The sequence below is a fragment of the Bombyx mandarina genome, chromosome 18 (genome assembly GCF_030267445.1).
Source record: "Bombyx mandarina strain Sakado chromosome 18, ASM3026744v2".
Lineage (NCBI taxonomy): Eukaryota > Metazoa > Arthropoda > Insecta > Lepidoptera > Bombycidae > Bombyx > Bombyx mandarina.
The window spans coordinates 7240346-7254080 of record NC_143224.1 but is presented as its reverse complement, the minus strand read 5'-3'; the positions used below and the strand labels follow the sequence as shown (position 1 = coordinate 7254080).

The window sequence follows — 13735 nt, the reverse complement described above, 5'->3', positions numbered from 1 at the left end:
GGTACAGTATCATTACGGTGGAAAGTTCGTGAAGTATAAAGATATGTACATATTATGTATGCATCTCCATTGAATTCTACCAGCCTTGAAAATATGTTGCTTTTTACAAATTATACACTAGAAAGACATTAAAGGAGATATTGCGATCTATTTTCTACCAACCGATAAAACACGTTCATCGTTTTCAACTGGGACCTGTAATTCGCTTGCAAGGAAAGTACTCATTCTTCATACATTATGACTATGAGATGAACTGTATTACTTGATATTCCCGTGATACTATGCTTTTTATTAAAACAATACTGAAGTTTTTCACGGTACGCGATGGATCTGTAATGTTCCTGGAATTTTCAGAGTCCTTGGCCGATGGCGTCCAGTTTCAATTAGGCAGGTCGGAAGCTGACACCGTTGTAAATAAAAAATAAAATGCTAAAAAGTACAGACTGTGGGTGTATGTATCGCTTTAAATAAAAACAAGAAATTTAGGGTTTTAGAAACTTAATTTCATATTAACAATTAACTAATTGACTTTATTAAAAATTGAATTAATAATTTTTTCGAAAATTATCAAAATAAATCGAAGTTCAAGGTAATTGTATGCGTTAAACAGATTTTAGCTTATTTTTTAAACAAACTAGCCGTACTGGCCCGCTTCGCTGGGAATTTAAAATTAACATTATTATATCGACGCTTGAAAGGCAAACGTGACTAAGCGACAAAGCGTGAACTTTACAGTAGACTAATTTAAAGTTGAAATACCTGAAAAAAAAATATTTTAACGAATTTAGCTGTAGGATTGAAATGATTTTAATAGACCTAGCAATTTTTTTTTTTTTTGCGCATCGAATATGTTTATTGCCTATCATTTATGTACAAAGCAGTTATTGTCGCTTAGTCACGTTTGCCTTTCAAGCGTCGATATATTGTCTATAGTTTTTATAATTCACGCAAAATTAGCCAAATCGGTCCAGCCGTTCTCGAGTTTTAGCGAGACTAACGAACAGCAATTCATTTTTATATATATAGATTCGTTTAAACTTTCTACGAAAAATAAGGGACGCACCATGCTAGTGTATAAGCATGGACATATTGAGTTTAATGTTATGATTTTGGTTTAAATAAAACAGACTGTGTCTGAATATCAACTTGACGGTACCAAATTTGAGAATTTTTGTTTAATCCATCTTAAGTTTAAGCAAACAGCTTTTAGTGCTTACTATCATCACTTCTGTCTATTAAAATTACCAGACAGGTATATCTGTTTAAATTAAATGACAAGCGTCAAGTTAAATTTAATGTCAGTATATCAAGCGATAAACTGGTATCTCAATATTCACTATTATTTATATTAATACGATCACGAACAACGAAAACCGTAAACTATTCAAAAAGTAGTCCTAAATCCGGAGAATGCACATAGCATTGTTACCAAATAACAGATTCGGAGCAATTAAGTATGGATTTTCCATATTGTATTGATCTGTTTTTATTAAGTAATTATACATTCTTGTTTAATATTTCTTGATAACATATACCTCAGACATACCTCAACAAGGGAACACATCGTGAGAACTTAACTCAATAAGAAACAAAAAGATGATAATGGGAATTCATTGTATTTTCTGCTTCCATCGACAAAGTAAAGCTAAATGTAAAGTTATGTAATAGACAACGGCTTGTATTTTAAATTATATATTCTATTAAATACATTGACAAAAACAAAGAAAAACAGTAGAGACGTGATCTGGCAAATTTGGTTTGATGCTGCTATTAGTGACTTCCTTTTTTGGCGGGAAATAGGAAGGCGGCAAATTGAAAATTTTTTTACAAAAAAATTATATTTAATAGTTGTAAATATTAAAAGTTTATAAAATGTCGTCAGAAAGTGACGGCGATGATGAGGGAAAAAGAAACGAGGCGAAAAAACGCAGATATCAAGGGGACGACGGACAATCAGATTCGGACTACAGATATAAACCGTTTCTCAAACCTGGGTACCGTCGTAGTTATCCTGATAACTCTCTTAATGACGAGTTTCCTGTCTACATCGAAGGTATCAGTAGAGAAGATAAAATTGGTAACAAAAATCCTTTACTTTTATCAAAAATTTTTAAGTCGGTGAAGGGCATCAAAGAGAACAGGCGCATTAATGCTAATAAAATAATGCTTATATTTAAACAGGCAGTGGCTGCCAATGATTTTATAAACCATAATTGCCTTAAAGAAAATAACATGAAAGCTTACATTCCGGCATCTTCAGTGGAGCGTGTGGGGAAGATAAGATTCATTCCTACAGAAACGAGTAACACTGAACTCTTCGACAAATTAATATCAGATTCAGAAATCATTGCTGTTAGACGTTTCACAAAAAAAGTAGGCGGAAATATAGTCCCAATGTCCATAATAAGTGTGACCTTTTCGAGTACTGTTCTTCCAGATTTTGTATATTTAGATAATTGGAGATATAAGGTATTCCAATATGTACCACCTTTGATGCAGTGTTTCAGATGCCTTAAATTTAGACATAGTGCCAAAGTGTGTCGGAATGAACAGGTCTGTTCTAAATGTTCAGGCAATCATTCATACAAAGATTGTTCAAGTGAAATTCTGAAATGTTGTAATTGCCAAGGCGATCATTTAGCTATCTCAAGATTTTGTCCAGTGAAACAAGCCCTTTATGAAAAACATAAAAATGTTTATTTAGCAAAACAATATGCTACAGTTGTATCTAAAGAATTTCCACCTTTGCAAAGACTTCAGAACAGACCAGATCATTCAATACAAAAGAATCAAATTAAATCACAGGCCTTAATAGATAATCCTAATTCTGTTAAAAAACAACCTACTAAATTAAACTCAACTAATAATGTATCTTATGAAAATTTATTAAATGATAATCAGTTCCTAGAAATAATTGTTAAAACTATAGTAATGATAGCCAATTCAAATTCTGCAAAAACTATGACACACATTAAAGATATACTTAAACAAAATTTAACCCTCTAATGGATCCACTTAAATTAATGCAATTTAACATTCAAAGCATAAACAATAAAAAATGGTTACTTAAAACTATACTTAAAGATAATTCCATAGATTTGTGTCTACTCAATGAAACTTGGCTTAAAAAATCTAGTCCTTCTGTTAATATAACCGGATACAATTACATTGGAAAAAATGCACAAAACGAGCATGGCGGTGTAGGTATATTGATAAGAAATACTCTTCAATACAAAACTATCAAAACAGCATTTTATCAGGATATTCAAAGTATCGCTATTGTAGTGTCGACAGTATCAGGACCAGTGTCCATTCTTTGTGTATATTGTCCACCTAAAAACAATAATAGTCGTAATTCGATTAGACTGAATAAATTAAAAAATATTATTAGTAAAATACCGAAGCCATGTATAGTTTCTGGCGATTTTAACGCTCACCATATTGCTTTTGGCTGTAGCACTACGAATTCAAGAGGTAAAGAATTAATAGATATTTTTGATGAATTGGATTTATGCATCTTGAATACAGGATCAGCCACTACTATACAGAGACCAGGCTTCAATTCTTCAGCCATAGATGTTACTTGTGTCAGCCCAGTCCTCGCTCCACTATGTGAGTGGAAAGTCGGGGATGACCCTCATGGTAGCTACCATTATCCAACATTTATTGATCTGATTACCTCCCCTAAAAAGTATCAAATTAAGGATAGCTCACAAAAGTATTTATTCAAAAGAACAAATTGGGATGTATATATGGAAACATCTAAAGTAATGTTTGATAGCTTTTTAACAACTACTTGTCATGATCCTCTAAAAAGTTATAAAGAATTTTGTTCAATTTTAAACAATCTTAAAGTTAATTGTATTCCTGTTCATAAAAATAATATTCGTGTCTCAAATGCCCCTGCACCATGGTGGAGTGAGGACTGCGCTATATCTGTAAGGAAATCTAGAGAAGCTTTATTAAAATATAGAAACTGCATGTCCTTAGAAAACTATATTGAATACAAAAAAGCTGATGCACATAAAAAAATAATTATCAAACAGGCAAAATTGAATGGCTGGAAAAATCTCTGTCATTCATTTAATAGACACACTCCATTGACTAAAATTTGGAACGATATCAGAAAATTTAAAAGAATATATGTAAATAGAAACGTATATCGAAATGACGAATGGATAAATGATTTTATTAATAAACTATCCCAGACTGACATACCCGAACTAGACAATATTCAGCTGTATTTTGACAACAATAATAACCTAAACAATAATTTTTTATTGAAACCATTTATGTTACATGAACTAGATATAGCTCTGACATCAAGAAAATCCACAGCGCCTGGTTTAGATGACATCCCATATATCATGTTACAGAAATTGCATATTTCAGTGAAAAACAAATTACTTGATATTCTCAATTCTCTCTGGCTTAGTCAACAAATACCTGAATCATGGAAAACTCAGTGTGTAGTACCTATTTTGAAACCTGATAAACCACCAGATGATTATAAGTCTTATAGGCCAATTTCTCTAACATCATGCATTGGTAAATTACTAGAACACATGATCAAAGTAAGATTAGATTTTTTTGTAGAGACAAATAAACTATTACCCCCTTGTCAGTTTGGTTTCCGTAAAGGTAGGAGTACAGCTGAAAGTTTGATAACATTCCTTAATGATATGAAGAGTTGCCAGCTATCTAAATCCACTGCAGTGTGTGTCTTTTTGGATGTACAAGGAGCCTACGACAATGTTGATCTTATACAGCTGATTAAAATTTTACATGATCTTGGTTTACCTGGAAAGTTGTTAAAATGGATTTTTAATTTTTCATCTGATCGAACTCTATATGTCAAATATAACAATCAATTACATGGACCAAAAAAAACATGGAAAGGCCTAATGCAAGGAGCTTGCATGTCACCACTATTATTTAATTTATATACTTCACAAATTATTAATTTTATTCCTCATAATACTTCAATTCTACAGTTTGCTGATGATGTCCTGATATATACTATAAACAGAAATATAAAATCAGCTGAAACAAATATAAACTTAGCACTACAACAATTAAATCTATTTTATTCCTTAAATTTAAAACTTAAAATTAACAGTGAAAAGAGTTCAGTTATGGTTTTAGGAAATGACATCACATCAGTTAAAGTTCTTTATAATAATAAACAGATACCTCTAGTAAATGAGAAAAAATTTTTAGGGGTTATTTTTGATAATAAATTAACATTTAAAAGCCACATAGATTATATATGTCACAATGCCATGAAAGGTATTAATATTATGAGATCTTTGGCAGGTACATTCTGGGGATCTGACCCTAATATTTTATCAACAATCTATAAGAGCTTAATACGTAGCCATTTTGACTACAGTGGCATAGTTTATATGAACGCTAGACCAACCTTTCTTAAAAAAATAGACGTAATTCAAAACATGGCATTACGCATAATAAGTGGTGCCATGCGCACTACTCCCATTATTTCAATGGAAGTAGAGACTTGTATTGAGCCCCTACCTATTAGAAGAATACTATTTGCTGAAAAATTCTCTACCAAGTTACTAGCATGCAATAGCCCTATTATCTTAAATAAACTGCCTGACACTCTGTCTATTTCTCAGCAATCCAATGTACTTATAACTGTAAATAATGTGGTTACAGGACAATTTCCAGAACTGTTAGGTGTTTTTAATTTAGTTTTTAAGAAAACAAAGAATATTTACAAAAATGATCTATGGCCTTTATATGTGGTTTCATATGATTTTTTATTTGCTAAAATGGAAATAGATGTTAGCCATGTTGGCAGTAAATTTGAATTTTATGAGTTTCTATCTAAAAAAGATGATTTTTATGTATTGTATACTGATGGATCCAAAAGTGGTAATAATACTAAGTCAGCTTATTATGACCCGCAAAAGAAATTAACTAAATGTTTTAAATTAGATAATCATTGTACTATTTTTACAGCAGAGACATATGCTATTTATCAATGTTTATTGTACGTATGTGATATGGAAAAGGAGAAAAAGAATGTACTTATTATTTCAGATTCCATGAGTGTTCTTCTCTCTTTAGATAATTATAAGTTAAGTTATAAGCTCAATTATCTAATATATTTAATAAGAAAAATTATATTTGATAGTGGTAAAACTGTAACATTTAAATGGGTTCCATCTCATAGCGGTATTTGTGGGAATGAGACAGTAGATAGGGCGGCAAATGCTGAACATGACGAGGACCACTCGCAAGTATTGAAGGTCCCATTCACGGACTATGTAACTTTACTTAAAGTAGAGAAAAGACAGCTATGGGAGAGTTACTGGCAATTATGTTCAGAGAATAAAGGCATATGGTATAAGGAAATTCAAAAGAAGATCCCATGCAAGCCGTGGTATTGCAATATCAAATTATTTAAGGAAAGAAAATTCATAACAATCATAAACAGAATGAGATTTGGTCATTGCCTGACACCTGCCCATTTGCACCGAATGAAAATAACAAATAGCAGCCACTGCCAATTCTGTAATGATGAAAATGCAGACCTGACGCACATAATATTGAAATGCTCCAACTTTTCCACACAAAGACGGACCCTAGTAACAGAAATAACAGAAAAACTGGAAGAAAATTTTGAATTAACGAAAACAAAAACAGCCCTTGAAGATGATGACTTACTAATGTCACTCTCAGTGTCAGACACTTATGTGCCAGTGTCAGAGGACTTAACCCGCCGCGTTCAAGAACTTTTGAGCAATGAAAGACTTTTCCCGAGCTTATATAAATTTATTACAGCGACTGTAGAAAAAATCTGACCTGAAAAAATAACATGAAAACCTGAGAAAAAACCGGGAATTTAATAATTTTGTATACTGTATGACATTTCGTAAATATTAACTTTATTATTGTATTATAATATGTAGACGGCCAATGGACTTGTATCCGGCTAATTTTATAAATAAAAAAAAAAAAAAAAAAAGCTGCTATTAGTAACATAATAATAATAATAAATGAGGCTATCAAAATACGATAACATAATATTTATTCTTAGTAATAAACTTAAACTAACATTCACGAGGAGGATAAATAACGTACATCTCGTCTCCGAATGATCAAATTTCAAAATGCTTACAACAAAGACGAGAATCGAAATATAGTAGTCACTAGTAGTCACTAGTAGTCATTAGTAGTCACTAGTAGTCTAGTCACTAACAACTGAACTAAACATATCGTGAACGGTTCGATAAACAAAAGTATCCCTACCGTAAATACATAAATAGTAAATATTGTTTTCAAAGACATTGCAATAGGTAAACAAACGAAAAAAAATCGGATCAATGGCATTCTGTTCCTTTAATACAACGTACCCGCAATCAATACAAAATAGAACCCGTTCAGGTAATTGCACGGTAAATTGATTTATATCGTTTGCAATACCGGTACACGGCATAAACATAGCATATTCTGTATAACAGCGGGGTATGTTTACAATGAACACGGAGTACCGTGTAATTTAAAACTCGTAGTCTTCCCGGGATCCTTCAGTTACGTACTAAACCTACAAATTAAATTAAATTCATCGAATGGTAGCTGTATCGGAAATAAACGAACCTATTCACAAATGGGTGTAAATAATCTAATAGTTATTGGTTCGAAATAAATTGTTTGTTGCGGTATCATACCGAATTGTCTGCAAAGCTATTGTAGTATTTTAGAAATGGTTGTGAAAATGTGTGTAGGTATTTCACTGAACACTTCAACGATGAATAATATCTGCAGTATTTATGGCTAATGAATTCTTAACCTTTTCTCAAATTGGTAGGTTGATGCGTGAATTCACGGCCAACCTGATGCTAAGTGATACCGGAGCCCATAGATAATTATAACGTGAATGCTGCTACCCACCTTGAGATATAAGTTCTAAATCTCAGTTTGACAGTAGAAAGTAACAGCAAATAAAAACTCCTTTCCCATCAAACTGAAGCGCGTTACTACTTCACGACAGAAATAGGCAGGGCTCACAGAACCCAGTAGCTACCTAGCTAGCAATTCAAATAAACCGTTAACTATATAATATTAATGTAATTAATGCAAACGCTTACTAACTTATGAACATTAATGAATACTGATGTTATTCTGGTGTCATTGCCTAGATATTAACATCGGCTGTTTCGCAGAGATTTCGGCACTTCAACTTCACACGTAAATGCTGAAGCGAGATAAAGCGCGGTAGATTGGCGCTAAACCGTTTTATAACGCTATGAACAAGCCATCAACCGGGCTCATGTGACTTGTAGCACATACACGACGCTTTGATAAATGCTATTCAGCAAAATGTTTTGTTCTAAAATTTATATATTTAACTAGCTGACCCGGCACACTTTGTAGTGCCTCAATTGGTAAATAAAATACCTAAGCTTTTGTATAAAATAAACTTAAAACAAACAAAGGGAATCCGTTCGACGGGGGACACATCAAAGGAAAAACAAAATTGTTTTTTTTATTTAATTCAGAGCATTTTCATATTTATCTACCTTTTAAACTTTCTCTGGACTTCCATAAATAATTCAATACCAAAATTAGCCAAATCGGTCTAGCCGTTCTCGAGCTTTAGCGAGACTATCGAACAGCAATTCATTTTTATGTATATAACTATAGATAGTAAGCCAAATTAAAAGGCGAGCGTTTCACTGCCAAATGAGTTGGTCCCACGTTCATTAGAATTTCTGTTTCGGCAAATACATGCATTTTCATGACGTAGATGAATTAGTGCAAAACTACTCTATAGTGTGAGCTTTGCATGAAGTAATTGCATTAAACAAACGGAGTTTTCGAACCACGAAATATATACATGTTTAGTGAATTTTATATACCTAAAACCATATTTTTAGTATATAATAGATTCTAGAAAAAATTATCTTAAACAAATGCTTTTAGATGGGGATTGACCTGGTTCCGCCATATAAACAGTTAACCGACTTTTATCGTGAAACGTTCGACGGAAATTTATAATAACATTCGTTGGGATACTTCACCGGTTGAAATTTTTAATGAGTTATGCTTACAGTTTGAGAGAGACTTAAAATGAATAGAGTCCCTGTGAATTACAACCAGGAATTAATTAGAGGAGGGCTCCATTGAAAAGTTTGGAATTGTCGCCACCTGATACAAAACAAAGGCGAAGTACAAAAGAGCCGAAATCTTCATTCCAAGATAATTTCTATGTTTTATTTATGACAACTTCATTAAGTACTTACAAGTTTCGTGAAGCGGTGCGTGCCTCACGTTTACCTTAATATTGAATTCCTTCTGAGAATTTACTTTTTGAATTCTTTAATAATAAATAACATCGGTGTAGTGTTGTTTCTAAAAAGTTCATTATTGGATATACTACCTTTGGAAATTTGTTTTGAAAAAGTGTTTTACATCACAAAATTGTGAATTGGTCTGATAATATGAAGCTTATGTTGCAAGTCAATTAGATAACAGAAGGTGTAATAATTAATTATTACGAACTTTTAATATAAGGAAATTTAATTTTAGAATTAAAATAAGATCATTTTCAAAAATATCAGTTTGTAATTGAAACTCACATTTGGAACTTCCACCCTAGACCCGTCTACATTACTAACTGTATTGTATTAATTAAAAATAGTTTGGTGGATCGATAGAAACATTGAGTAACAATAGATGGCAATTTAGATCAACAAAGTTGTAACAATAGTATTATAGCAAATAACGATTTGAACACAGATTTATTTGATAACGTTGTGTATTGAAAGTAAACCAATTTGTCAGATAAATTAATCTTAATAATTGACAGTTGCTTGTTGCGAAATTACTATACTGGTTGGTCAAAATTGAATGTTCATTATTGCTATGTTATAATTTATATAAGAACAGATAATAAGATATAAATAAATTACCTTTAGCTATTTTAGGTCGGATTATGTTGACGAGCTGAATAAGGAATTTCAATTTGACATTCGCTACGTCTACATGTAACAAAAATAGCTTTGTTCGTTCACATGTACTAGTATATGCATTAAGTTCCATAATGCTTTGATCTGAATGCTTAAATATTAATAAATCGAGACTGCAAGACTGCAAGCCTTGAAAATTATTATGCGATACAAGTAATCAATATAAAAAAAATATTTTGATTCGCTAGATTAATTATTCCGATGTCAGTAATATCAGGTGCATAATCAAGTCACTGCTCGCGAATCTTTGTTTATCCATATCATAGAAGATGTACGCTCATTCGCGAGTAGCAAAAATTTATTGAAGAGCACAATAGAAGAGAGCTATGATTCCAGTTAAGTTTATTTTTTTTATTGCTTATATGGGTGGACAAGCTCACAGCCCACCTGGTGTTAAGTAGTTACTGGAGCCCTTAGACAACTACAATGTAAATGCGCCACCCACCTTGAGATATAAGTTCTAAGGTCTCAGTATAATTACAACGGCTGCCTCACCCTTCAAACCGAAACGCATTACTGGCAGAAATAGGCAGGGCGGTGGTACCTACCCGTGCGGACTCACAAGAGGTCCTACCACCAGTAATTACGCAAATTATGATTTTGCGGGTTTGATTTTTATTACACGATGTTGTTCCTTTATCGTGGAAGTTATGCGTGAACATTTGTTAAGTACGTATTTCATTAGAAAAATTGGTACCCGCCTGCGGGACTCGAACACCGTTGCATCGCTAGATACGAACGCACCGGACGTCTTATCCTTTAGACCACGACGACTTCTAAAAAGTTAGTAGCACTGAACTTCGTTCCTATGTCGAGTAGTGTAATGATGAAAAGACTACGGTGTCATGACAAATAATTTATTCCTTATAGCAATTGTTATACCATATCGGGATATGTCCGCTGTAGATATTGGTAGACATCGTCCAAATGCCATCACTTGCACATTTGCTTTAGCAATTGAAACATCTTCTCTGTGTGATACAGTTAATACATGTGCATATTCATAGTTTACTGAAGCCTGTCGAGTAGATAGCCGTGTCGAATGTAAATTCAATATAGTAATATCATGGATTATCGCTTAAATTGTATCTTGTAGCTTTTAGTAGTTTTTACATACATGTACCTTTTAGTGGTAGTTACACATTTTATTTACTGGAATATTAGAACCGGAATAAAGTTTAATAGGCAATACTTGTTTTTTATAACATAGTTTTTCGAGTTAAAATTGTCGTGTTCAGTGTTACGTAGACCACATTTTCGGGAATAAGTTCGGGAAAATGTGCAAAATTTTGGAATGTTTATCCCTAAGCATTAAATGAGTTGTTAGGGGCGGCGCCTCGAGCGGGCTTCAAAATAATGGAGTAGAAGGTCGAGGGTTGATCATCAAAGGAACTCAACAATGAGTGTTTTTGACGGTCATTGCTCGATTCTCTTTGATCTAATTGTTCTAGGTAGCGCTAAATATTTGAGATGAAATTAAGCGCCATTAAGGGTCAGCATTAAGGCGATGCGTAGGCAAAGAGTAAACACTTTGGATCGTCAGAGAATTGAAATTTTTTGAAGGCATTTTTTGTCTCTAGCAGATGCAAGGACTTAAACTTTGTTAACAGTAAATGGAATGTTCCATTGTATCGAAGTTTAACTTCAAGGATTTGCGGATTTATTTTTTACCCCTTTTGAGCAACAATACCTTTGACTAGAAAATAGTGGGCTCTAATATATCTAACTATTATAGTAGTATTCTTTTATGTTTTTATCGATTGGAAGTTTACAAAGCAAGTGCCATAAGACTAAATAATGTAATTTTGTGTTATCCCATCTAGTGGGATAACTAAATGGTAAGAAGAAAAACACACATACGTTTTCGACTTCAATTTATTGTATTTCTTTATTAGAGAATTGTTAACATGAAACCACAAACAATTAAATCACTTAGCATGAATTAAATGCATATTGCGGATACCATACTTAGCGTGCCATAATGACCCTAACTGATTGAAACCGTTTCATGCTCGGTTTGTTACATTCACGATATTTTGATAATGGCGTAAATTTATGCAGCACTACCTCGAAATCCGACTGCATAATGACTTGGTGTCGGGCTTGTTTTATGCTAAATGCAAGGATGGAAGAGCCTGCAAATGTATGCAGATCGGTTGCGTGGGAAGTGGCAACAAGTGGCCGAGTTGATTTTGAACTCCTTTAAAATTAAATTTTACCTTTCGTTTTTTTTTTTTGGTGACCGGTTCAACTAAGGGTTAATTAAAACATTTTGCGGCGAGTTTGTTGCTGCGCGTGCAGACGGTGATGCGAATTCTTTAGATTATAATTCTTGTTCTTTCGAACATTGGATTACCGATTCTTATTAACATAACATGAGGTTAGTCAACAAAAATGTTCGCGAACGACTATTTTGATCGAAACTCATACAATCTCAGCTGAATATTACGTATCACGTAGTAATTTGATTTTTGGTATCTTGATTATGTATCTGAAAGTATTCGGTTCCTATAAATTAAGGCGCGAGAGGCGTGTCGTCGCGATGCTATCACACGCCCTGTAATTATAAAACATCGACTAAATTTCACAAATGCCTTTTATCTGATCGTTGTCGGCAGTATGTTAATAGCCCATATCCAGAACGCCAACAATTCACATACATATCTTTTTTCGAATTAATAATAAAAAAATCAATAAATTGTGGGTATTACTGTGTATATTTTGGGTTTTATTTCGTGTTAAGCTGTTTTATTTGGTTTAGCAGTAGTTTTTTCGAGTTTACAGAAAATAATTCGTTTTTATTAACGTTGATTAGCAGAGAAGCATCTGACCACCAGTTTTGACTAAATTTTGCAGTCCCAATTATGGTACAAATACGTTTGTCTTTCCTTTGAAAGTGTTACTGGTTACAGCACAGATTGGCAAGCTCAAGCCCAAAGATAAGAAAAACTTGTTTTCTTATCTTCTTCTCTAAACAAGTTTTTCTTATCTTTCTAGTTCTATCTATCTAGTTTCTAAATCTAGTTTAAATTTGTCATGTAGCCTTGCGATTGCCAAAATTAGCACATCTTGTGCGTTTGATTGGCAACTTCGTGCTTTAAGGAATGGTTTGAGAAATACCATCGCGTAGTTTTCCCCATGGCATAATCTATCACCGGGGCAGAGTTTGTACTATTATACTTTTAACCTTTATATATCTAACAACCACAGTGTGTTTCCAAATATCTCTTAGACGTCTTCTCAGTGAATAGTGAATGAATATACTACAAATGAGGTAAGGCCAGCGGCTTAGTTATTTCCTTAGTATTCATCACATCCATATAGTACTCTTGGCCTAAAGAGTAAGACTACTCGCATTGAGCGAAGCGACCATGCTATTATTCGAATCCCGGAAGCAGATACTAATTATTCCAATGAAATACGTACTTAGTCATCTTCAAGAAATACTTCTACATTAAAGGAATAGCACCGTGTGATAAGATCAAACAAAAAAATATATATATTGGGTAATTACTGCTAATACGGCGTCTTATCAGCCAACAGCCACGCACCACTACCATGCCTATTTCTGACGTGAAGCAGTAATTCGTTCTGTTTTAAAGGATGGGGCAGCCGTTGTACTGAAGTAAAACTAGCATTAAGCGGCGCTACAGTGGTTGGGGGCTGTCTATGGGCTCCGATAAATACTGAAAACTAGGTGTGCCGTTCGTTGACCAGCCGAAGCAATAAAAATTAGC

At 33.3% G+C, this 13735-nt stretch overlaps 1 protein-coding gene and 1 long non-coding RNA gene across 2 annotated transcripts; one reads left to right on the top strand and one right to left on the bottom strand.

Moving 5' to 3' along the window:
- Positions 1-1781: 1781 nt before the first annotated feature.
- On the top strand, positions 1782-6683 carry LOC149500990 (uncharacterized). The gene has a single exon (XM_089735006.1). The coding sequence runs from the start codon at positions 1873-1875 to the stop codon at positions 3004-3006; it is 1134 nt and encodes a 377-aa protein (XP_089591132.1). The 5' UTR covers positions 1782-1872; the 3' UTR covers positions 3007-6683.
- On the bottom strand, positions 2865-3574 carry LOC149500991 (uncharacterized). The gene is made up of 2 exons (XR_016324637.1): positions 3438-3574; positions 2865-3333 (listed from the first exon to the last, which is right to left on the bottom strand). It is a non-coding gene; the product is annotated as an uncharacterized LOC149500991 (long non-coding RNA).
- Positions 6684-13735: the final 7052 nt, after the last annotated feature.

Bases quoted from the DNA above. Each gene is read 5' to 3' on its own strand.
- LOC149500990 (XM_089735006.1), top strand. From the start codon at position 1,873: ATGTCGTCAGAAAGTGACGGCGATGATGAGGGAAAAAGAAACGAGGCG.